The sequence below is a fragment of the Zonotrichia leucophrys genome, chromosome 6, assembly GCF_028769735.1.
Source record: "Zonotrichia leucophrys gambelii isolate GWCS_2022_RI chromosome 6, RI_Zleu_2.0, whole genome shotgun sequence".
In the NCBI taxonomy this organism is placed as follows: domain Eukaryota; kingdom Metazoa; phylum Chordata; class Aves; order Passeriformes; family Passerellidae; genus Zonotrichia; species Zonotrichia leucophrys.
The window spans coordinates 30,979,952-31,006,391 of record NC_088176.1 but is presented as its reverse complement, the minus strand read 5'-3'; the positions used below and the strand labels follow the sequence as shown (position 1 = coordinate 31,006,391).

At 43.4% G+C, this 26,440-nt stretch overlaps 1 protein-coding gene across 10 annotated transcripts in view; it reads right to left on the bottom strand.

Moving 5' to 3' along the window:
* The window catches only part of PCDH15 (protocadherin related 15), a 634,585-nt gene that overhangs the window by 105,860 nt on the left and 502,285 nt on the right, over positions 1-26,440 (bottom strand). For all 10 annotated transcript variants that reach the window (XR_010440717.1, XR_010440719.1, XR_010440716.1 and 7 more), the window contains 5 exons: positions 24,995-25,188; positions 20,033-20,165; positions 13,263-13,342; positions 12,299-12,392; positions 2,002-2,130 (listed from right to left, as the gene is read on the bottom strand). Coding sequence is in view for 3 of the 10 variants with exons in the window: in XM_064716157.1 (XP_064572227.1) it covers positions 2,002-2,130; positions 12,299-12,392; positions 13,263-13,342; positions 20,033-20,165; positions 24,995-25,188 (630 nt within the window). In the remaining 7 variants the exon portion in view is untranslated. The remainder of the gene's footprint in view (positions 1-2,001; positions 2,131-12,298; positions 12,393-13,262; positions 13,343-20,032; positions 20,166-24,994; positions 25,189-26,440) is intronic.

Genomic DNA, 26,440 nt, shown 5'->3' with positions numbered 1-26,440 from the left:
GGGATCAAAGTGGTTGAGCACCTTTTCCAAGGCCTTCCTCACCAGTTTCTCTGCTCCCATGAGCAGCAGGGACAGATCTTGGGTTTTAAAGTAAAAATCTCTTGCTAATTCCCCCCCCACCCCCGGTAAAAATGGAAGGTGGCATTCCAAAGGGAAAGGGACACCACAAAATCTGTCTTTTTATTTAAAATCCTCTGTATGACTGCTTGCTCCAGCAGATTTTGGGTTTCTGTTTGAAATTAGTAAAAAGCAGCTTTGTTAATCAGTGGGCTAATTCTTGGTAGGGAAAACACACAGCACTATAAGGATTTCTTCTTTTACCGGGCTATTCCCACCTCAGATATCTCTTTATGTACATTTTATCCACATTAAAGCTTCCATACAAAATTTATTCCCATTAACACCTCTCCCATACCTGCTGTGGTTTTATCTGAAGCACAACACAGCAAAAGCTATTTCAGTTTTTAAGGAATATCCTCAAACAACACAGCTACACCCAAACTCTCATCACCATTATTTCAATAACCTCACTGGAGCCAGAAAAAAAATCTAAATGCCCCAATTTATCTTTCCTATACCCCAGAATGGCATTTCCAATGGGTATCCCTACATCAATTTGCAGTTGTGAACATGAAAGAGGAGAAATACACCCAATATTTAGGCTATAAAGAAAAAGCTTTCTCCATCCAGGGATAAATAGGACAGGAAATGACAGAAGCAGTTTCTGTCACTCCAAGTAGGAATAAACTATCCCAAGACCACAATAAATATTTTCATTTCCACACAACTTAGAAATTGCACTCATTTAGAAGCCAGGGAGCTTCTTGTGGCAATTATTTGTTGTATTTTACAGTTCTGTCACAGCTAAAAATAGAGGCAGGCTCGTGTTTGAGAAGATGATTGAGCCTTGAGGGCCCCAGCAAAGCACAAAATGGATTTGAAGGATATTTGGGACTGATTTGGAATGTTCCACCTGTGCCTTTTAGGATGCAAAATGAAAAACAACCACACAGGAAGGCAATGACAAAAAGCAGAGCAATAATTTAACCATTTTTCAAAACTGACTTAATTGCACTAAGGGATCCAAACTTTGTCCAAGACCAGCTCTGATTTCTTACGAAATAAAATAAGGATGGGAAGGAACATGATTATTATGGGTATTTGGGTTCCCATGGTACCCAAAATGTCCTGATTTCTGAAGCTTCTACTTAAGGAGCTCCCATTTTCTTTTGATATGGTTTCTGCTGGGAATAAAAAAGGCTCTTTTTCCACCTAAATTCCTGAAAAATGCTCCCCAAGTCCTCTTTTACCTACAGCTCCTGCTGGATCCAACCTTAGTGCAGCAGATACGAGACATTATATTCAACTTCTGGATTGAAAACCCCTCTAATTACTGTTTCCTTCTTTCCCTTGAGTCAGGAGAAACAAACACTACCAAAAAAAAAGTGAGGTTTACTTCAAGAGACTGAATCCTCATCCAGAAGACCCCCATGTGTTATAAAAATTCACAGCTTCAAACCCTCAAATTTACACTATCCCCTATTTTTATACCAGGTCAGCAATTATTTCACTCAAGGGTTTAACTGATTTTCCCCTTAATGGCCTCAAAATTTCCTCTAGGTGTGACAATTTCCTACACCCGGTGTCACTTGCTCAGCACGTTTAAATTCTATCTCAAAACAAATCATTTTAAAATGTGGCAACACTGTTTTGACCCTGTAAATCTGTTACCAGCAAGTTTTTACAGTGGAATCTTTTTTAAAAACAAGCTTTTGAATGTGCTATTTTTAAGTTACAAAGTGTTTTCAGTATTTAGCACAGGGAAGAAAACAATTCCAATATTTTAAAGCCCTCAAATGTGACTTTGCAGCCACAAATGGAGAGTTTGCATTTCAGCTGAAAATATTTGGATGGATTTTTATCTGAGACACAATTATTTTGTGCCCTTTCCTCATCATCTGGACAGCTTAGATAATAAAATACACAATTTTATTGACTTACCCTTACTTGACCAACAAAAGCATTGGCTTCCTCTTCCTGCACAGAGAGGTTTCTGGGGAGAAACATGTCAAAAACTGGTCCGTTGTCATTGACATCTGTCACCACTATATTGACAGTAGCAGTCGAAGTCTAGGCAGAAAAAGAACATTTTGAAGAAATTCTCTTTATTTTACAGCTTCCCAGGTGAGAACCCTGCTGTTACTTATTGGGCAGAATCACAGGTAAGCAGATAATCAATTTTTTAAACACGTTTTTGTGAAAAGAGAAGCGTTTCAAGAGTAGGTTTTGAATTTTTGGAAGACAAAACAAGCTCCAGACTGACTCATACATTAGAGATGCATGAAAAAGATCAGTTATCTTTTAGTAGTACTTTAAGGATTTAAGGAGTATTTGTTATGAGTGGAGGGAAAAATCTGGAAATACCAAAATTTGCCAGAATGTGAAAAGGAAATTAGTGATTTATCAATCAAAATACACCATAGTGATGATTAACTAAGCTGATTAAGTGGCACAATCATCTTGTATTATCCTCCTGCATCATCCTCCCCCCACTCGACCCTGATGTTCTATTTTGCAACCCAATTTTAACATCCCAGGAGGTGGGAAGAGCAGAATTAACTGTATTTCATAGAAAATTGTTGTCATTATATGGCAAGAGTTCTATTGTCATAATATTGCAAGGGTTCCATATTGCCAGAGTTTTGTACCACCCTGATGTTTCTCGTGGGCAATCCTCTAAGCACTGACTCTTCCTTGTCCTCACAGCAGCCAACTGACTCCAGTTCCCCTTTTTACCAACCAATCACTCTTTTATAACACTCTTCTGATTGGCTTCAGCTGTGGTGTGCTAACGTCAGGCCTGCTCCTAATCTTTAATGATTAACCCAGCTGCAACTCTTTAGGGGGTAAGATTACTTTCTATACTACATTTATTTACCTATATTCTATTCCCCTACATAAAATGTCAACAAAATATGTCTGTGCTACCTGTGGAAATTTTCTCTCCCAATCCAAAAGGTGGAGAGGCGCTGGACTTGAGTCACATCCCTTTTCTCTGCTCCCATAGACTGAGACCTCCAGATCAAAACCCCGCTTTGTTGTACTTAATAAATTATTGTGTTTAATATATTGAATTTTAAATAAATTCATCCAACTCAGTGTCTTAAAAGCTTAAATTTTGTATGTTCTGCTGCTTTGCATCAAACTCCTCTGAGGGAAATTTGGGCCTTCTTGGGAGGCCTGGAGCATGTCCAGGGAAGGGAATGGAGCTGGGGAAGGGTCTGGAGCCCCAGGAGGGGCTGAGGGAGCTGGCAAGGGGCTCAGCCTGGAGCAAAGGAGGCTCAGGGGGCCCTTGTGGCTCTGCACAACTCCCTGCCAGGAGGGGACAGCCAGGGGGGGTCGGGCTGTGCTGCCAGGGAACAGGGACAGGACAAGGGGAAAGGGCCTCAGGCTGGGCCAGGGGAGGCTCAGCTGGGACAGCAGCAGCGATTTCTGCATGCAAAGGGTGCTCAGGCCTTGGGATAGGTTTAAAAAGGGAGGTTTGGAGCCCCCATGCCTGGAAGCGTTTAAAAAGTGAGACAATGTGGGACTTAGCAGCTGTGGTTTAGTTACAAGGTGGTGCCTGGTTACTGGTTGGACTTGATGACCATGGAGGTTGTTTCCAATCATAAAATTATTTCCATGATTCCATGAAATGTTTATGATAGGACTCACACGAATTACACTGTGCAGATGTCACCCCAGAAGAAATCCCTTTGCTTTAGGAAGAACAAACCTGTTTGAAAGTGGCACCTCACAGGCTTCATAGGGAAACCTACAACCATCTTCCCTAAACAAAAACCCAAACCCAGCAAAATAGAGAAACAAATCAAAAAACAAAACCAAACAAAACCCCAGTCAAAAAGTCTGAATGGAGACCTGCATCTTCTGGCGCTCTGTTGGTGTTGGAATCAGCCCTTCCCAGATCCAGCTGATGTGCTTTCAGTGTCCCAAGAGCTCCCAACATCTGCATAAAATAACTCCTCACCACTTAAAAAATCCAAAAATCCAGAGCCAAGCCACCACAAGGTGCTCCCAGGCTGGCGCCTTCTGTTTACTGAGCCCCAGTTATTTGCTAATTGTTCCTGAAACTGCCATTCCCACATCCCATTTCTAAAAGGAAAATGAACTTTCTGCCTTTTTGTCCAGGCAAAAGCCACTCCAGAATGTTTGCTCTGCTGTGATGCACACTGAATGTAAATCAGCTTTTCCAAAGGTAACTCAGCTCCATGAAATTCAGGGAAATAAACACCCTCACATTTAATAAACTGAGGCAACATGGTGTTAAATAACAATGGCTTAAGGCAGAAATTCCCATTAGGAAAAGATTTCTTTTTATTCCAGACAATTTTCATGGTCTGTGGTTGATCATCTGCAGCATTTTGTCTCTTTGAGAGGATTTTATAAGGAAAAACGGAGGAAGGAAAAGAAATGCTTGGGATTTTTCCCCAACTCTTGCCTAAAGATTTTCAGTATTTTTCACATTCCTGGCCTTTCTTTACTCATCTTAAGCACTCTCCCTGTCAGCCAACACATGCAGGTCAGTGCTCCACTTGTCATATTTAAATTTTCACTTCTGAATTTAAAAGGCAAGATTTTTGCAAAGAAATAATATTTTGCAAGAGAAAAAAACACCTTACTGAGATGCCAAATACTAGAATTAGTTCAGGAAATTCTATCAAATGCTCCTCTCCCTAAACTTGTGTTTGTTAAAATTAGATTCTGTAATAAGACCAACATTTCAAGTAATCCCTGTTTTTATAGGAGTCATAACTCAGAAAATTATCAGATGTGAATGAATTCAGAAATCACTGTAATAAGACCAATATTTCAAATAATCTTCCTTATTTATGAATCACAATTTAGCAAATGACCAACAGTGGGTGAAATCACAAAGAGCATTCAAAGCAGACTCTGGGTTAGCAGCAACCCCCTGGGCTCTCTTCCTTAAAATCAGTAACCCAGAAACTGAGAAAGGATTTTGAAGGAGACTTCAAAATCTCCCTATTTCACCCAAATACAGGAAACATTTGTTGTCTCACTGCTGTCTCAGCAATGCCCACCTTTACCATGAAGTGGGACTCACCTGGGTGCCTTTGAGGGCAGCACTTCTCTCATTAACAGCAGAAAGCGTCGTGATCAAAGATAATTGACCAAAACCAACGTTTTTAGATCCCCATTAGATGGCTCCAAAGATTTGTTGAAGCTCCAACCTCAGACTGATGTGCTGTTCTGAAAAAAGCCCTTATTTGACAACCAGAATGAATTACAGGGGCTTCTCCAGAACTGCAGCACGGAGCAGGATTGGGAACAACTTCATCAACCTTGCTGGGAATTGTGGAAAAGTCACCAGACACTAAAATCCCAGACTAAATAATCACTGCCTGTGTTCAGGGATAAACCAGAGTCTCTTTACAGCCTGACACTGGATCACAACATAGGGAAAAATGTGGAGACCCTGGCACAGGGACACCTTCCACTGTCCCAGGCTGCTCCAGCCTGGCCTTGGGCACTGCCAGGGATCCAGGGGCAGCCCCAGCTGTGCCAGGGCCTGCCCACCCTGCCAGGGAACAATTCCTAATTCCCAATATCCCATCCAGCCCTGCCCTCTGGCACTGGGAAGCCATTCCCTGTGTCCAAGCCCTTGTCCATACTCTATCTCCATCTTTCCTGGAAAGTGAATCCACAAATTTCCTAAACAATTATAAAAAGTCTCAGAGGTTTTTAGAGGTTGCTAAAAGAGGCACAGGAACAACATAAAAAGGTCTTCACAAATATTTAAATACCTCTATAAATCTTTAAAGAATTGGTTCCCTAAAATAATGAGATACACCTAATTCGCAACTGGTTTTCCAAGGCTACTCTTCATGCAAATTCAGCACAGGAAAGTTTGAAAACTACTGCACCTGGTTAAAAATGAGGCTTTTCTACAACAGAATCATCAAGCACAGTTTGGGAAGGAATCCTAAAGCTACTCCTGGAAATTTAACCAGGGAAAAAGCCATCTCAGCCTCATATCAGGCATTTCCTATTCATTACTGGAGAAACCCTGCTAACTTCTCTTTTATAATGAACATAAATAAAAGATCCAGAGCAGCAGTTTATATCTTTCTTAGGGGCCCTCAAATATTTCTTACATAGATAATTCTTCCCTAAGCAATAATTGTAAAATTTACATTGTCTGCACAAGTCCTAAGGATGCCAGGCCCTGATGAATGTTATGGATGATAAATCTGAAGGAAATTCCACTTTGTTTTTATTTTATTTGTATTCTGTCATTTAAATTGAAATTGGGAATTGATGAGAGCATTCTATGCCTTGGAGAGGAAACATTCTTGGCTCTGATGTCGAGCAAGTTTATTAATTTGGACAAACTCTTAGACAAACCTGTCAAGTTCAGAGATAAGCAGTTTACAAATAATACAAATGGAGGCACAGCCTTTATTTGATCAAAAAAGAAATAGTAAATAATTCTGCTTATCTCCATATCAGGATTTATTGATATTCATCTCAAGAAATCCATATTTGAGTGGGGACAGAATTAACAATTCTATGATTCCATTTTCAGACCTCCTTTCCTTCCATGAGAAGTTTAAAAGAAGTATCTCCCAACCCTCTCCAATCTATAAAGAGGAAATTGCCAGCTGGACTGCAACGAAATTTTGGAGAGAAGACCCTGAGGGGAAGGGAAGTGTAATTCTGTAGCTTGTCAATAATTACACTAATGAGAAAAAAATCCCAATAAGCTGGAGACCAGACAAAGAGAAAAACTGTCAAAACTCCAAAATAAAGCCCAAAGGGAAAGCTCCCAAAATGAAAACCTCATACATCACAAAAGAGAACAGAAAATATGAGCACTGCATGCAGAAAGAAGAGAAAATCATGGACATTTAAGGAACATTCTTGACAAACAGATAGATTTTTGTCTCTTCTGACAAAAGCCAAAAACTTCTCCCTCTGAAAGGTGTCAACAGGAATTCTTGCCTTTGAATTGCATCCAAACACATCCCAATTTGTGAACACAAATTGAGCTTGGAATGTGGTTTTTCCTTCACATGCCACTTTACCCATCTACAACTAAATGCTCATTACTTGGGAAATAAAAGCATTTTCCTGCCTGCTAAATTAATGCATCCTTAATTGTTTGTTGTGTCGGATTGTTAACGGTGACAGGTTATGTTTTCCAGGGAAAACCCACGAGCCTGTTAATGCTCCAGGTCATAACTCAAGAACAACAATAATCTGGGAAGCACAGCTGAGCATTTTAAACCATCAGGAGCATTCCAGGGAAAAGTAATGGAAAGGTGGCAGCCAGGCCACCCCATTCCATGGAAAGCCAAGGTGCTGGGTGAGGGCATAAGTGGCTCTGGATTAATTTTGATGGAATTAGCAGTCCCCCAAAGTCAAGTGGTGTCACCATGACTTTGTCACCACACCACATAAATCAGTTAAATCAGCCTTGGAGCTTAGAAAAAAGAAACCTCAATTGCTCCATGCCACAGCACTCTTGTCAAAGCTCTCTAAGGTCTTTTGGTAATGACACAGAAAAACGAGCAAGAAAAAAAATCCAAAAACCTTAAATAGCAATGACATAGAAAAACGGGCAAGAAAATCCAAAAACCTTAAAAAAACCCCAAAAATTCAGGTGTATGGGACCAGAGACTTTCCAAATGCAAAAATGAGCTCAAAAGACTTCATTGATGATGATGATGATAGGGGTTTCTCTAAAGAATATCAGGGATCAACAGGAAAGCCAATACCACATGGTATTCTATCCTAAATTCCAGTGCATTTTAGGGCAGGAACAAAGCATTGGCCTGCCCTGGTGACAACTGTGGAGGAAGGAGGTCCAAGATGAAGAATCCAGGAACTGGAAAGTGTGAGATGTCTTCTCCAGTATGAGAGGAAATGACCTGGAGTTGTGCCAGGGGATGTTTAGTTTAGATATTAAAGAAAATATCTCCACCAAAAGCATTGGGAAATACTGGAACAGCTTCTCATGAAGTGGTGGAGTCCTCATCCCTGGAAGTGTTCAAGACATGTGTGGATGTGGCACTTGAGGACATGGTAGTGACGGAGTTGGTTGATGGTTGGCTTTGATGATCTCAGAGGTTTTTTCCAACTTTAAGGATTCTGGGACATTCATTACCATGGGAATGGCATATCCAGAGGAAATGCTGCTCCCCACAAGTGTGAGGCTGGGGCTGATGGACCCACAAGCTCATGTATCTCCAAACTCCTGGAGATACCAGAACGGGAAGAAAAATCCATTTTAATGGGTCTCCCTGGGCCAAGGAAGAGGCTGTCAGAGCTGGGGATGTCTGAGCCTTGCTCAGCTCCATGGAGAAAAACATCCCTGGTTTTCTGAGAACAAGAAAGTCATCATGTTGAGACAGAAAGCTTCCAAAGCAGTCTGGGATACATTTCTTCCTGAAAGCATCAACAATTTTCAAGCATTGCAACCTTTCCCAGCTGAGGTATTCCAGGATTTTATACGCTAATATTTAAAAACTCATGAGCAGAAGTTTTGCCCCTTTGCTTTCATGTCATAATGGCTAAAAATCTTTGTTTACACAGAGTTTGGCTGGGAAATATTGTGGATATTGAAATTCTAGAGTGTTGGCCTCAATTTCTGAACCAATATCACTGGGTGAAGCTGCAAATGCTGAACTTACTCAGGTGAGTATGAAAGACCAATACAAATGTTCCCTTTTCTCCACTGTCTGAGGGCTTTTTGGGCATATTAATGTTTGAAAGGTATGGATTAAATAACCACATTTAAATTGTCAGTCCTGAGGAACATCAGCTCCTGACACCCCCTGTGCAACTGGAATCCATCTGGGGATCCCATGACTGTTGTTTACAAAACCAAGCTGCAAAAATGTACAAATGCCAATTATTCATGGTGCAATTGAGGAGGAAAGTTCTCCTGGCCTGGGTTTGTGTGTCAAGGTTCTGATAGTGGGGTTTATAAGACTCCTGAGTCTTTGCTTATATTTTTCTTCCCTGTCCAGCTGAGGAGGGCAGGGGTAGAACAAGGTGAAGCCACCACATTTCACTGAAAAAAAGCCACAACAATTAAAACAAAACTCCCCCCACGCCAGTAAAGTATTTTTCTTTTGAATGCCTTTCAAATTTAAAAAACCCCAAGCAAATACAGGAAATAAAATCCAAAAGCTGACTTTAAGTAGGTTTGACTCTAATAGCTGGTTTCATGTTGGATGGAAAGGGATCAGGTTGGATATGTTGCCAGCTAAAATATGTTAATGGGATTTAAATGACATTTTACCTGCCTGGGGAATTAATTTTGGGATTTTAGGCAAGCTGCAACAAGAAATCTGGTGACATCACCAGTTTTCTGTAGGCACTGATGGAACTGTTCACAAAAAGCAGAGCTGGATGACAAGCAGCAGGTGAATGAGCTTGGGGAACGGTGGTTTTGTAATTGCAGAAATATTTTCTTTTCCTAGAAAGACACTGTTGCTAAAACAGTGCTAAAAACTAGTTGAAAAGCAAAATTGCTCCATGAAATGGCACCACTTGGACCAAGGATTTGTGTCCTCAGAAGGTTTTGGCACGGTATCAACCAGGAACTTGGAGTGAGTCCTGACCCTCCTCCAGGAGAAGCCTGTCAAACAGCAGGAGCACATCCAGAGGAGCTGCAAATCGAGGGAATTGTAAAGACACAAGGAAGCCTGGCAAATCAGTCACACCCACTGTTTCCTGGCATGGAAAAGGCCTGGAGATTAAATGGCCTGCTTGAGCTGCCTTGTTTCATCCATTTGTTTGTAAAATGAAAGCCAAGGAGCTTATCCAGCCTTTTTTGTAATCCTGGCAAGCCCAGCTCTTAACCCTTTCCAACTTTGGTCAACTGAGTCCTATTGCTGGACAGTCTGGAGAAGAAATGTGCCCCACCACTGATAGAAAATATGAACTGCAGAAAGCGGCTACAGGCAGGGAAGGGACAGTGACAAAAACCCCAAACCAAGCAGAGGGAACATGCTCAAGCTACAGTGTGCCCACCTTTCACCCTGAGATCAATGCACACACACACACACCTGCAGCTGCAGAATTCCAGGGCAAAACATCTGGCATGAAGTCACAGAGCCGTGGAATCAACAAGGCTGGAAAAAATCTCCAAGATTATCAAATCTGCTCTGTGACTGATCCTCATAGCACTGAGTGCCACCTCCAGCCCTTCCCTGGACACCTCCAGGGATGGGGATTCCAAAGCTCCCTGGGCATCCCCTGCTAATGGGATTGAGGGAGGAGAAGAGATGAGATAGCAGAGTTCTTAAAGTGGATTTTGTTGTTACAACCAGTAACAAGAACTTCAAGAGGTGTCCAACAGCACAGTCCAGGGACAGCTCTAAAGGAGCCCTCCACGGTTTATTTTGGGTGTTTTTTCCAGAGCTGAGCTTCAAACACCATATCTCAGCTCACATACAACTATTTTCTGCTAAGCACTGTGCCATGATTAACAGGATTTCCTTTCAAAACCCCAACTATCACCTTCAGAATGTTAGAATTAATCTGCTGGCCACTTAATCCCGGGGCAAAGCGAATGAATCTCTCTCTAGATGAAAGGAAAAGGAATGAGCTTTTCAGTCCTCTTCTTTTTACACCCCAGAGAGTATTTCAGGAGCGTAACACAGCCTGAACCAACTTGCAAGTCTTTAATTTACATCTTCAGATTTCCCAGCTGGGAGTTTGAGATCAAAACCACCAAACTCACAGCTGTGAGAGCAGTTCACCAAGAACAAACCCACAAAAGCTGGAACCAGATTTTTCATGGAAAAGGTGGAGTCTGTTATAATTACTCCATGTTGCCACTAAATTGTATAAAGGCTTCCTTGATATTTTTGGGTGTGTGTGGAAATTCTGAGTAAATCCTAGGTAAGAAGGCTTAGATTGTAAGGTGAAGAAGGTAAAAAGAGCACGAGAAAGAAAAAATAAATGAAATTTTCTTCTGCCATGATGAGCACAGCTCCAAATTTCAGAATTTTCATGATCACTCTGCAGCAATGTGTCAGACATAGCTCTGTTTCAATCTCAAATCCTTCTAGAACAGCCCATTCTTGTTATTTATTAATTATTATTGATATTATTTTAGATCTGCCCTTATACAGAAGGTCAGATGTACAGAGATTTCTCCCCCACCTGTGCTATTATTCCATGGCAGAACTGCTGCATTCACAGCAGCACAATCCAGCTGCAAACTTTCAGGAAAAATAATTCCATTGCCTCTGCCTGATCAATAAACACATATCCTTAAATAGTCCAACATTTTATAACATGAAAATTGAAAAAATCACCGTTTTGTTATATAAAACACAAGTGTGAGCAGCAGTTGGTGGGGCTGGTTGTGGGGTCACATATGGGTGCAAACACAGAAGACCTGGAGATAGCTCTTGACAAAAAAATTGCTATTTTTGAAAGAGAAGTGGGATTTTTCCAGATTTTTCTGAAGAGATGGACAGTCAGTTGTGGAAAAGGGCTGGATAAAGTACAAATCACCAATAAAACTTCCACATCTGGGAGAAGGGAAGAAGAGGATCAGGTATCGAATAGCACAGAGAAGAAACAGAAGATGAACATCTGTGAATACACAAACCCTTGGCTGTTAAAGAATAACACAAAGCAGCAGCAAAATCCCTTTGTCCATGATTAGGGCAGAGACACACAGGCTTCACCCACACCAACCAAAGGAAAACTCCCAGATTTCAGATAGGTTTGGTCAAGATCCATGGAAAACACACAGTCAGACCACATGGAGGTGGCCAGTGCTGTCCAGCCCTTCAGTGATGCCTCAGGTTTTAGCTGTTGTATTTTTCAGATTCTGTGCTGCTTTAATGTGTGGGTCTGGGCTTCACATTAAGGGATGGTGAGCTCTGTGCACAGAGCAGGGAGACAAAACAATTCCTGCTCCAGCTGGGGACCAAGGACAAATGATCCAAATCTCAGACCCAAGAGCACAAACAACCCAAGAGAGAAAATAAGAAGGATGGGACTGCATAACCCAAAGCTGTAACTGGACAATGAACTCCAATATGCAAATGGAGCAGAACTGATCAAAGTGAGACACACCATGACCGGGTGTCCATTTTGTGCCCATTTTGGTTCACCTTGGGTGCAGCCCTGGCTGGGCTCTTGTGCTGCCCAAGGTGGATGCATGGAGGAGATCCTGTTGATAAATCCCTGCTTTATTCTTTAATTCTGCTCTAGGTCAGCCTGCCCAAGGCCCCAGCAGGACACTCACCCCGTCGGGTCTGCCGTCCGAGGCCGTGACGATGAGGATGTAGCGGTCAGTGCTCTCTCTGTCCAGCGGCTTTCCCAAGGCCAGCAGGCCAGAGCTGGCAATGAAACAACAGCAGGACACGTTAGCAGGACACCCGGGAGAGGTCTATGAGCACCTGAGCTCCACCCCCACCTCCTCTTTGTAGGATTTTTCAGGCTTTCTGTGAGTGAAAGCCAAGAAAAGCCATGAGCCAATTCCTAATGCTCTCCATTCAGATACAGGAATAATCCTGGATTAAAACATCAACCTGTCTCAGGAGGTTTGGGTATTTAGGTTCACAATCTTTCCCTCACACCAAATTAGAATTATTTTGCGACAGGAATTAATAAGTCCCAGGTTACTTCTGTCCCATCATTTATTGTGGGAAGTCAGCTCACCACCCTCCCTTCCTCCTGCAAGGAAAAGGATACTTTGGATTGCAAATAATAATTAATAGCTAATAACAGGTAAAATAAAGGGTGGTGGGCCAGGCACAGACCAATCTGGTGCTTACACTTCATAATAAACCCTCTCTTTTCACTCTATTTAAGTTGGAATTCAATTTAAGGAAAATACAGCTCTTAAACAATGCTCAAAAGGCTTTTCACTACAGGCTAAACCATAACAAGTCAGGAAATTAAAGCAAAAATTGTCCCTGCCATTAGTCAGGAGCTGACAGGTAAAAGGGTTTTAATTAATCCCTGGCCACTCTTTTAAATGGAATCTTTCCACCTCAGTGAGCTTCTCTTACCCAAAGTCTTTAAAATAAATAAACAGTGGCCAGTGACAAAGCCCAGAGTGGATTTTGGCTCACAGAGCTCTCATTAATGGCTGACAGCCCCTGGAAGGAGCAGCTGAAGGTGTCTGAGCACAACCCTTTTCTCTCAGCTCCTCATTCCCTGGGCTGACAAGTTCCAAGCCTGTTTTCCAAGGGTTTCCCACTTACCTCTGAGAGAGATTAAAAACTTGCTGAGGATCTCCATTCTGAATGAGGTATTTGATGGGGTCGCCCTCTCTATCGAAAGCCTTAGGGAAGGAAAAATGAGGATAAAATTCAGTCAGTGGCAAAGGTTTCCTCTCTTCCCTTCTATGCAGAAACTGGGGAATTAGGTTTTAGGAAAGTTTCCCACAGGGATGACACCAATCCCTGTTTCTAAAGAAACTCTGGTTATTGATGGGCTACTCAAGATAAAGCTGGAGCACATCAGAATTCCTATGCCACACAAAAATGACAATATCCTGAATGTAGGATAATAATTGCTATTAATTATTAGTAATTATCTAATTATCAAATTACAGCTACATCCAGCAGCATGAGTATGAAATTCAGGCTTTAATAATTTACTTCTATTTTTCTGCAGCTTCATACTGATTAAACTGAACTTTCAGTTTCCTTTCTTCCCATTCTTCATTTCCATTTCTTATCAAAATACCTCTTTTTGTTATTTTATTAGAACCCCAATCTTTGGCTGATGCTCCAGTGAGTTCCAACTGCAGCACTCACCCTCCCCAATAATTTGCTTTTTGGGGGTTGAAGATCAGGGTAAGGCCTTTAAGAACCGACATTAACAACACCAAAATGAGGATATTCCACCCATTAGTTTAAAAAAAGTTTTGAAAAGTTAAATAAACTACTTTTGATGCCTCTCCTGGTGCCACCTGAGGCCACTTCCTCTGGTCTAGATGAGAAGAAGCCAACATCCCCTTGCTCCTGTCAAGTTGTTTCTGTGGACCACAATCAAAGGCTGCACAGCTTTGAGCAAACCACCAGTTTTTGAGGTAAAAACCCAAGAAAAATAAAAAAAAACCAACTTAAACACCGCCCAAAATTAAGAACAGAAGCACAAACCATTTAAATGTGCAGGCAGAGCAGGAAATGCAGTAAGAAAACAACTTGGCTTAGCCAAATAAAAAAGAGGGGCTAAGTCAGATGGAAGGGATCAGCACAAAGAAAGAGCAAGAAAAACTGGATGGGGACACAGCCAGAAGTCAAGGCAAAACAGGAACAGAAACAGGAGAGAACACAAAGGACAACAAAGAAAGGTTTAAGTTACAGAAGGACCTGAGAAGTGGTTTGAAAAGCAGAAGGGATGATGTTGAGAAGGGCAGACACGTAAAATTGCCCCTGTTCCAGCTCCAAAATAAATTAATTGGGGCAAAACTTGAGCTGAGAGCTGGGCAAGAGTCAGGAAGAGATGAAATACATAAACAGAGCATCTTTTCTGACATTGAGTCAGCTGCTGGAATTCAAGCCTGGTGAAGTCCATCCTGGTGTATACAAGGGCTGGAGCAATCTCAAAGCCATCAGAGATTTTTTTTTTTGGGGGCTCTCCCAGAGAACTAAAATGCTGGAGGGCAAACCCAAGGTTTATCCTTCATGGAGGAATAAGCCAGGAAATCACACCAGGCAGGCAGGCAGGTGGAGTGCAATTCCCAGAAACCCACAAATACCCAAATTATTTGTAAAATGGATGACACAGAACTGAATTTCTCCAGCACACAAGGATGCTGAAGCAAAATTTGATCTGATTTTCCAACAGGACAAGTCTCCTGAACAGGGCACAAACTGTGGCTCCTTAAAGTAGCTGAGCCATGGTGCAAGCTTTTCCTATTGCTTGGTGGGATGTTTTCCCAAGGATTCCCAACAACAGTCTCCAAGTGGAGGGTGGGATTAAGCAAGAATTAAACCCATTATCAACCTGAAGGCCAGGCAGTAGTGGGTGGCGCTAGTACTGACTCAGTTCTGCATGGATGTGTACAGCTCTCCCAGCACTGATCAATATTCCCATCCACAACATCGATGACAGACTGGGAAAATTGTTCATAAATTCCATGGGTGGCACTGAGCGACAGGAGGTGTGGGTGGAATTTGGATCTCCTTGGCCTGAGGATATGAACAGTCAGGACGTGAGCCAGGAACACAAAACGCCGCGAGCACAGGAGGCAGAGCATGGGAGGAGCTGGCATCTCTGGGGACTGTCCTTGGTCCCGAATGACCAGAACCCCATGGCTGCTCCTGTCTCCAGCCATTTGTCCTCCTTTTACCTTCCCTGCAGGGCAGCCCGCCCTCCCTTCACATTCAGTTGTCTCAGGGGTATCATTATGGTCTGCATTCTCAAGTCAGGGGCTCTCAGAAAGCCAGAAAATCAGACTGGCTGTCATTGATTTGATTTTCTCCTTATCCCCACAGAAAATCTTTTTTAAAAAAGGAGAAAAGTTGCTTTTAAAAACTCCTGCTTTTAATCATTGCTTTTAAAAACTCCTGTAAAAGCAAAGAACACAAAGTTCTTGTGTACAGAAGAAACTCCCCCTAGGCAAGGGAGAAGAGCAACTTATTCCTGATTTTTTCCAGATCAATGGCACAGAGTGATTCCATAAATTGGACACAACAATTCCATGTTAGCTCCTTGTTCAGCACATAACTGGACCCTGCTAACAGCCCCATTTGTTCTGCAGGCTCCCAGAAAAATGACAGCATTTGCATATTTTAATTAATAATGGCTGGCAGAACATGAAGCCATAAACGCCTCCCAGGCATGCAATAAACTCTGAGGTTTATTTACAAATTAATGCAGTGGAGATCATTTAATATTGCATTAATCTCAAATGTTGTTAATTAAAACACCAGTCAAGACCAGCCGGGTGCATTAGAAAATAAATAAGGGGATAAGAAAGAAATAAAGCTCTCCATCATCAGCATAAGAAATTTTAATGGACAAGAAAAAAATGAATTTTATTTTTCCAAAGTCTAAAGGGCAAATTTAAAGCAGCTACATTTGCATTGTTACTCACTCTAATGTTTTGCAGACCTTCAAATTTTATAATTTGGGAATAGTTTAAAAGTTTTGCTGGCTCTCTACAGGATTTTGTAAACCTCCTGCTGTATGCACAACTACCAAATTATTTCTAAGAGAGAGCAATTAAAGCATAATTTCTAAACCTGCACCAGCCCAAACACTGATTGGATTGATAAGACACAGGAAAAGAAACATCAGTGTGAAAATTTACACATGAAAACACTTGTGCAGTATCTGAGGCCTGATGATATTCCATATCACTGATGGAACACAGGCAATAAAACCCAAACCAATCTGCCTAACAGGGAATTTTGTGTCGCCTGGAAAAAGCAGCACAGGATTTCAGAAGTTTAAATATTCAGTTAATGAATGTTTAAAATATCCTGGTGGATTTTGCACAGGAGGGAATAAAGGAAGATGAAAAACAGAAATATGCTGCCCACAGGAGAATAACTTTAATCCAGATTGAGGTTTTAATGCAGGACAAGGGAGCTGGACTTGGAACTGGGTTGGGAGAGATTCTTAGAGCCCACCCAGTGCCACCCCTGCCATGGGCAGGGACACCTTCCACTGTCCCAGGCTGCTCCAGCCTGGCCTTGGGCACTGCCAGGGATCCAGGGGCAGCCACAGCTGTGCCAGGGCCTGCCCACCCTGCCAGGGAACAATTCCTAATTCCCAATATCCCATCCGTCCCTGCCCTCTGGCAGTAGGAAGCCATTCCCTGTGTCCTGCCACTCCAGACCCTTGTAAAAAGTTCCTCTCCATCTTCCACATGTCAAGTTGAGGACTACCAGACCTACAAGAGAGACACACCTGGACTAACCACCAAAGCAAAAGCCAAGCATATTTGGGATTTACTAATCAAGTATTTTTCATAAAATGCAGCATCACTGAGGCTGGAGAATCCCTGCCAGCCCCTGGAGTCCCAGCTGTGCCCAGTGCCCACCTTGTGCCCAGCCCAGAGCACTGAGTGCCACCTCCAGCCCTTCCTGGGACACCTGCAGGGCTGGGCACTGCAAAGCTCCCTGGGCAGCCCCTGCCAAGGCCTGAGCACCCTTTGCATGCAGAAATTGCTGCTGCTGTCCCAGCTGAGCCTCCCCTGGCCCAGCCTGAGGCCCTTTCCCCTTGTCCTGTCCCTGTTCCCTGGCAGCACAGCCCGACCCCCCCTGGCTGTCCCCTCCTGGCAGGGAGTTGTGCAGAGCCACAAGGGCCCCCTGAGCCTCCTTTGCTCCAGGCTGAGCCCCTTGCCAGCTCCCTCAGCCCCTCCTGGGGCTCCATTCCCTGCCCTGGACACGCTCCAGCCCCTCCATGTCCCTCCTGGATTGGGGACCAGAACTGGACACAGCCCTTGGGGTCCCTGAGCAGGGCCAGCACAGAATGGGCTGCTTGGGGTTTAGTGAAACATTAAAGCAGATTATTCCATTGGAGCTTCACTTTCCAGCCACATTTAAATCCCATCAAATCCTTCAATACTAAAACCTGCCAAGAGGTTTTTTCTGCCTCCAAAGATCCCTCAGGCCACAGATTCCAGCACCTGTCAAGGAAACACAAATGTTTCTGTTTCTCAGCAAGTTCCTGGCTCCTGTTCCTCTTTGGGGCTTCCAACCCCAAATGTCTCTCACCGGGGAGGAGAAGGCTCCTGAACAGCCTGGCCCTTCCACTCCTCCCTCCCTGCAGGCACCACAGATGTGCCAGGAGTTAATTGGCAGCACTGAGCTAAATTAGTCATCCTCCCTCAGCACAGGTGACTGTCTGAGCTTAACCAGCCAGAATAATCCCAGCCTTTCAGCAGGAAACCATTTTAGCAGGAGTTTTCCCATCCACCTGCTTCAGTGAGTTAATTAGAGCTCCTTTATTTCACTGCTGCTAAACACAGCTTTAAGGATAAGTTTCTGATCCCTCAAAAAACCTCAATGAAGAGTTGCTATCTATTTCCTGATTTTGCACAGCTGATTTTGAGGCAGAAAACAATGCAGTAGATAAGGAGCAGTAAATAAGTGAAGAGAGAGCTGATTTCTTAGCTATTAGTGCAGCAAGGGGAGGTCTGGTCCTGGTGCATGAGGATGAGAGATGCTCCTGCTCCTGGATCTGGCCAGAAGCTGTTGCATGATCCCTGATCCCAGGGCACAAGGTCCCACTAATCCTGGGCCTGGCAGCACTGGGATCTCTGCTGCCTCTCAGCCTGTTGTTACACACACCAAGGAGTAGAAATATCTTCAGGCATTTTTCAAATATTACAGGCTAGGGAAGGGAAATTGCCCAAAATCTTACTGAAATTCCCCATGAATGAGGTGCTGAAGCTCCTCTGATCTGCTGGCAAATACAGAGACATTCTAACACAATAAGTCACAGTCCTTTTAAGTTTCCAGCCACTCAGAATTTTTTTTTCAAATATAACTATCATAGAATCCCAGAATGGTTTGGACTGGAATGGACTTTAAAAATCAACTCATTCCACCCTCTGCCATGGGCAGGGACAGTTTCCACCATCCCAGGCTGCTCCAAGCCCCATCCAGCCTGGTCTTGGAAACTTCCAGGGATGCAGGGGCAGCCACAGCTGCTCTGGGCAGTGCCATTTGCAGCCTACAGCATCTTTTGCAATATTTAAATCAAACAAAAAAGTAACAGAAACAGCCAAGTGAGCCCTTTTTCTCTGCAGTCCATGTAAAAGGGGCTGCTGATCAAAATGAAACAATTTTCAATCCTTTTGAAGTGCCCCTTTTTTCCCCTGGATGCAAGGACTGGCTTGTGTAAGGCATGACACAGAGGGCAGGAAGGTGGAGAGGGCTTCAGGGAGTGCCAGGGTGTGGGAATCCACAAAATGAGAGGGTTTTGGGAAAGCTGCCAAATGCAGGCCTCAGAGACAGCAGAACTGTGATCAGAGCTAAGCAGTAGCCATGAGATTGGCCAGCAGAAAAATTATGTAAAATGTAGAAAAGCAAGGACAAATAGAACAATGGTCTGTGTATTAATGCTTGTCTAGAATAACTCCCTAAGCTGCAGAAAAGTTGATCTAGCAAAATATTAGGAAGTTTTAAACTTAATAATGGAGCTCTGTGCATTGTGTTTTAAGGCTTACACGCAGGTATTATATTCCAAATAAGCAAGCATTGTTTTAACCAAAGGTACCTGTGCCTACAGTGGTTGGATAGAACTACTGCCAATGTGGTTTTGCTTTGTGTGATTGGTCAAAAAACTTATAAAGTGAGTTGTAACATTGAGTTCTTGGTCTGCTGCCTGGGATGTGAGCTGGTGGCATCTTCCCATTGTCATAACCATGGAATGAGACTGATGCTGGAAAATCAAACAGCTCAAGGCACGTTCCACAGCAGCCCTGTCCTGTTTGTGATTTGTACAGAGCCCCTCAGCCAGAGATCCCAGGGAAGCCCCCCTGTGTGCCTGGAGTTTGTGATTTGTACAAAGCCCTGTGACCGTGTTCATAGGGGCCTTAGGATGAGGGAAGAGACGAGGATCTGACTCCATGTTTTAGAAGACTTGATTTATTATTTTATGATATATATTACATTAAAACTATACCAAAAGAATAGAAGAAAGGATTTCATCAGAGGGCTAGCTAAGAATAGAAAAAGAAAGAATGATAAAGGTTTGTGGCTCAGAGAGAGTCTGAGCCAGCTGACTGTGATTGGCCATTAATTACAAACATCCAACATGGGCCAATCACAGATGCACCTGTTGCATTCCACAGCAGCAGATAATCAATGTTTACACTTTTTTCCTGAGGCCTCTCAGCTTCCTCTCAGGAAGGAAAATTCCTCTCAGGAGGAAAATTCCTAAGGAAAGGATTTTTCATAAAAGATGTCTGTGACAGAGCCCCCCAGCCAGTGATCCCAGGGCAGCCTGTGTACCTGGAGTTTGTGATTTGTACATGGACCCTCAGCCAGGGCAGCCCCCTGTGTACCTGCAGGTTCAGGAGCACAGCGCCGATCCTCATGGCCTCGCTGACCTCCAGGCTGTACATCTGCTGTGGGAAGCGTGGGGGGCTCTGGTTGTTGGGAGGCAGCACCTCGATGTAAACAGTGGTGATGGAGCTCCTGCAGTGCAAGGGAAAAAAATAAAAACAGTCAAAACCAGTCAATCAATAAATCCAATCCACAAGGCAACCCATAGTGGTTGATTTACACACTGTGTGTTCTTAAGTTCTAACAGCCTCCCCTTTGCTCCTCTAAAAGCTTCAGAACATATTTTTCCTTCTGCATCAAAAGGAAAGCAGGCTGCCACATTCACAGAATCACAGAACCACTGGGTTGGAAGAGACCTTGAGGATCATTGAGTCCAACCCAGCTCCAACACCTCAACTAAACCCTGGCACCCAGTGCCACATCCAGGCTGGTTTTAAACACATCCAGGGATGGTGACTCCACCACCTCCCTGGGCAGAACATTCTTGTACTTTATCACCCTTGCTGTGAAAAACTTTTTCCTAATATCCAACCTATATTTCCCTTGGTGCAGCTTGAGACTGTGTACTCTGGTTCTGGAGAAAGAGCCCAACCCCACCTGAGCACAGCCACCTTTCAGGGAGCTGTAGAGGAACTCTGAACAGGAAGAAAAGCTCAATAATTTTCCCCAAAGCAGCTCAAAGTGGTGCAATTTCAAAAACAGAGCAGTGAGATATCAGTGCACGCTCCACAAACAAACAGCTCCTGATGTGCTGTGCCCTCTGCAGGCTCAGCTCAAATTCCAGGTTGGAAATTTTGCCATGCACAACAGCCACCCCTGGAGCATCCCTGCTGGCAGCCAGCTTGGAAAAGAGGGAAATGCTGGGAGAAGATAAGCACACAACTCTGCTGCAATGCTGTGGGTCAGTAATCCCCATTTCAGAGCAATAAATCCCATTTCAGAGCAGTGGCAATGCAGGAGACTGCAAACCCCTGAGCTGCACTGAATCCCTGTCCCAAACAGACTGCAAACAGCATTCCAGGTGGAGTATTGAAGGTTCTTTGGGACACTGACACTGAGGACCCTGCACAGACCATCCTGTAGACACACTTGATATCCAACAGCCTCAACTTGAGAAAGGGAGCCAGGAGTCCCCCAGGAGATGGGAGAAAAAAAATCTGACTTTAAAGGAGCTTTCTCTTGCCTCTGCTCCATTATCCCACCTGTCTCCCCTCCTGGATGTCAGCACAGCATCCTCACCCCAGAACAAACCCTTGAAAAGAGCAAGTGCTGTGCTGCAGGTGTAACGTTTCCCCTCATAAATCCTTGGATTTATGTTGATAAATCTCAGGTTTTAGAGCCACAGGAAAGAAAACAAAGGGATTTATCCCAGCTTTTTTTGAGGTGGGGCAGGAAGAGGGAGAGAGAATAAAATCATGAGTCCAAAAAGCTGCTTCTTGCAGAGCTAGCAAACTCCAGAGCTTTTTTAGAGGGTCCTACCCAAAATTACCTGACATTTATTGTTGGGATGGATGGGATATTGGGAATTAGGAATTGTTCCCTGGCAGGGTGGGCAGGCCCTGGCACAGGGTGCCCAGAGCAGCTGTGGCTGCCCCTGGATCCCTGGCAGTGCCCAAGGCCAGGCTGGAGCAGCCTGGGATGGTGGAAGGTGTCCCTGCCCTGGGACTGGATGAGCTTTAAGGTCTCTCCCATCCCAAACCATTCTGGAATTCTAGGAATAGTGAGCAAATTTTCTTCAAATATTTAAGGCAAAATCACAGAAGGAAAGCACTAAAGGTCTGCAAACTAAAAGCACTCTAATATGAAATGGCTTTTTTTGCAATTCCAATCCATTTTTTTATTAACACCTTGCATTTTTCCCCTGTGTCTTTTGTCTGGGTTACAGCCCTGTTAAGGAGCTGGCAAATTCTCCTTTGGCATGGGAAGGGGATGGAGCTGAGCCAAGCACTGCAGCTGGTGTTTGCAGGTGAATACACAGAGACCAGCACAGCATTTGGGAACTGCAGAGAGCTCCCAGAGTCACTCCAGCATGGAAACACAGCTTTTGTGCTCCACCAGCTGATTGAAAGTCAACTGCATCCCCATCTCTGCTTAAATCATCTCCACATGGAATCATGGAATGGTTTGGGTTGGAAAGGACCTTAAACTCATCCAGTGCCACCCCTTCCATGAGCAGGGACAGCTCTCACTGTTTTAGGGTGCTCCAAGCCCTGTCAACCTGGTCTTGGGCACTGCCAGGGATCCAGGGGCAGTCACAGCTGCTCTGGGCAATTATAAAATCCAGGATGAATGGATTTTCATTGGTGGATCAAGATAGGATTATCTTGATGGTCCATCCATGTGGGCCAACGTATCTTGACTTGATCCAGTAGAACTCTGTATCACCAAGTGATATGAATCCCACATGCAGGAATCTGAGGGATTGTGAAAAGCTAAAAGTCTGACCTGAAATTGTTTGATTTTACAAATGTTGTGGTTTTTTTTTCCAAAACCAGAAATTGTTGTGTTTCAATATAGAAGTGGACCGTGCTGAGAAGGGATGAATTCTCCAGCCCTAGAAGGTTTCAAGAAACAACTGGATGTGGCACTTGCTGTGGTTTAGTTGACAAGGTTGAACTTGATCTTGGAGGTCTTTTCCCACCTTAACAATTCCAATATATCTCAATAACTTACATGAATAATTATAATTAATAATACTCAAACCTCAAATCTCAGCTGGGACACAGCCACTCACCAACATTTTAAAATGTCATTCCATGCAAAAAACCCCCAACAAACATACACAGAATTCCAAATTCCAGTTTAAATTTGTGCTCACAAAGGCAGCAGAGCTACAGGTTCAGTGGCCGGGTTTTGCTTTGTGCATAAGCAAGGGGGGAGACTGAAATTCAGCCACTTTCCAGGTGACTTTGCTTATCCTGGCAGAGCTTTCCATTTCTTATTTGCCTTGAAGGCATTTTCAGAGGAGAAAGCCCAGGCTCCCAACATCCATCCTCAGAAATAGATGTGTTTAGGCAACACAAAGATTTCTCCAGCACAAAAGGAGCTGATGGCAATCAGAGCTGTAGTGTGGAGCCACACCATGGGGATCTCAGACTCTCTGAAGGGGAATTACTGATTTTTGGCCTTCTCTCTGAAGCACTACACAAAATAAATGCATAATTGTCCTCAGTATTCTCCTCAGCAGTACCAGCAGCCTGCTACCAGCTCGAGAGGGTTTATCAAAAAAGCAAGCAGGAGGAAAAAGAGAGTGAAATTCAACCAAGGGACTGCTACCAGATGTTAATTTTATGAACAACTTAACAAGTTGAATGGACAGTAATTATAAAATATGTGCACACCAGCATGAGCTGCTTTCTTGGAGACATGACAGAAGCAGCAGGTCCTGAGGAAAATCCAATTACTGAAATCCTAGTTTTGTATTTTATTTCCTTCTTACATTTCCCATTTGAAAAAGAGGTTTTCACTTTACAGCTGTGGGAGGTGTAAATGCTGGAACCTCCTGTTCCTCCCTTCATGCTCTTTGGACAAGGAGGTTGCACATTATCAATGACAGGCCCAGAACACAAGAGATATTTTTTGTTCCCTCCACACCTTCATGAAATGACATTTTGGCACTTTTAGAACACAAATTCCACAGAAATAGGTAAGCAGGGCTTGATACTTTGCTGGTTTTTGAACACATACACCATAGAAATGTTTGGATAAAAAGGGCTCTTAAAGATGATGATGTTCCCCTCCTTGTCTAAATCCTAAATTTGCAGTCTGCTCTTTTTCAGATGGGGTACAACAGAGACAATTTTGCCCTTAGGAATTTAAGTCTTAGTGGGGCACTGCACACCCTACACCTGGAGAGGTTCTCCAGCTCAGCCACCCCATTCTTTGGGATCCTTTTTGCATTTTCTGAACAAAAAGCATCTCCCTTTTCACTTGCTATCTTTTTTCCACCCCTCCACCTCAATGAATGAAGGGACATGCACAGCAACAGCACAACTGGGAAATTTTAAACAACAGACCATGGCAAGCAAATGAAATCATGAAAACCCAGTGCTGTAAGGGAAATATCATTAAGGACCACAAATATCAGTGATATTTTGCCCAATGTCCAGGAGGAATGATGAGGAGGACTCCATTGATATCAGGAGGCTAATTAATTACTTTATTGTACTATATTACATTACATCTAAACTGAATCTGTCAGGCACTCAACTGCATCATGTCACCATGATATTTTCTGAAAAATCCCTTCACCAGGATTTCTTCTTCTGGGAAGCTGAGAAGCCTCAGAAAAGAATGAAAACAATAATTATCTGATTGCTTTGGAATGTGGTCTGGACATTGTTTACCAACAGGTGCATCTTTGATTGGTTTCATGTGAATTGTTTTTAATTAATGACCAATCACAGCCAACTGTGTCAGACTCTCCGAGTCAGTCACGAGTTTTTATTATTCATTCTTGTGAAACCTTCTAATGTATCCTTTCTCTTTCTTTAGTATCGTTTTAGTTTATTATTCATTTTTATAATATAAGTACATAAAATAATAAATCAGCCATCTGAGAACATGGAGTTAAATTATCATCTCTCTCCTCATCCTGGGGACCTCACAAATGCCACACACAACATCTCATGACTGTCAGCCAACAGTCCCAACACACATAGTTGGCCCTGATAGGCCAAGAAAACCAAACACCAACACTTTGAGTAAAAAATCTCCATATTTGGGGACAATCTCCATTCTAGTTTGGCAAAACACAGGCCCAGCAAATGAGACAAGAATTGTTTTGATCATTCTTTTCTCTGCTTCTCCCAGGTTCAGAGAATGCGAACCCTGCACACAAAGGGCAAGAATTCTACTACATGTGCCACTTTTCCAGAACAGAGGCATGGACTAAAGACATGGGGGTGTGGCCAAGGCGTTATGGCTGAGCTGCTGGAGTAATTAGGGGGTGCGTTAATTACCTTCTCTGGGCAGGGGGGGCACAGTCAGACGCTCTGACGGTGAGGGCGTAGGTGCGCCCCACGACCAGCAGCACCCCAGGAGCGATGGTGATCAGGCCCGTGTGCTTGTTGATGACGAAGTCCCCCTGAGCCCCAGCCAGGATTTCGTACACTATCTGCCCATTGGCTCCCTCATCTGCATCCACGGCTGTCAGCTGCAAGGCAAAACCACAGGGTCAGCAGGGAAACACCTCCAGAGGCTCTGGGAAGGTGATTCCGGAGGAGGAGAGGGGAGCTCGGACATCTGGGACGCACACAGGAATTTCCAACAAAGATACAGCTGAAATGAACAGTAATAAGTGTTTCTAACAAGGATACAACAAACAATTCTAATTTCTAACAATTCTAATTTCTAACAGAGACAGCTAACAATTCCGCAGGCTCTGGGAAGGTGATTCCAGAAGAGGAGAGGGGAGCTCGGACATCTGGAACGCACACAGGAATTTTTAACAAAGATACAGCTGAAATGAACAGTAACAGGTGTAAAAGCATGATGAAACAGAGAAAAACTGCTTGCTAAAGACTGCAAGCGAATTTTTTTAGGATATAAATTAAGAAACTTATTTAGACTGAGTTTATTCTCTGTGGGTTGGAATATATAAGACATTCTCATGTGAGAAGATTATATTTTTTGTCTTTTTTGACAACTTTTTGTCTTTCAATAGTAACGAGAGGTTTGTATTTATTTTTTTCCCATCCTTTTCTCCACTTTTCCAGGTGACAGCCCTGGTAGTGCCAGGAAGTCTAACCTCCAGGCCTGGCATTCCAAGTCCTCCTTGTGCAGAGCTGGAGAGCAATGTTTGTATTCATATGCACCTATTGCTGTGGCAGTCAAGGGGAAGGGAAATGGCAGCTGTTCCCATATGGATACACACCTGGAATCATGGAATCAGGTGGGAAAAGCCCTCTAAGATGGACAAATCCAACTGTTAACCCAGCACTGCCAATGCCACCATGTTCCAAAGTGCCATGTTGTCTTTAAAACCCTTGAGAAAAATCTAAATCCTGGTATTAAATCCAAATTTCAATGGTGAACATAATGAAATGAGGGGGTTCTTCTCTTCCCCCAAGAAAGGCAGTGGGTTTATCCCATTTCTGTAGTGAGCCACACTAAACAAATACACACTCAGCCAGGAATTAGAGCCCAGGGAATATATTTGCTTTTAGTGAATCATGGAAGAAAATCCCTGTGGTTTTGGTTGAAAGGGACCTTAGAGCTCATCCCATTCCACCCCTTGCCATGGAGGGGGACACCTTCCACTGACCTAGGTTGTTCCAAGCCCTGTCCAACCTGGCCTTGTTGTCTCTTCCTCCTTTAGGAGTTGTTTTGCTGATACACAGGTTCCTCACCTGCCTTTTCATTCTGTAGGAAAACACTCCCTCAAACAGCACGAGGAATGACATAAA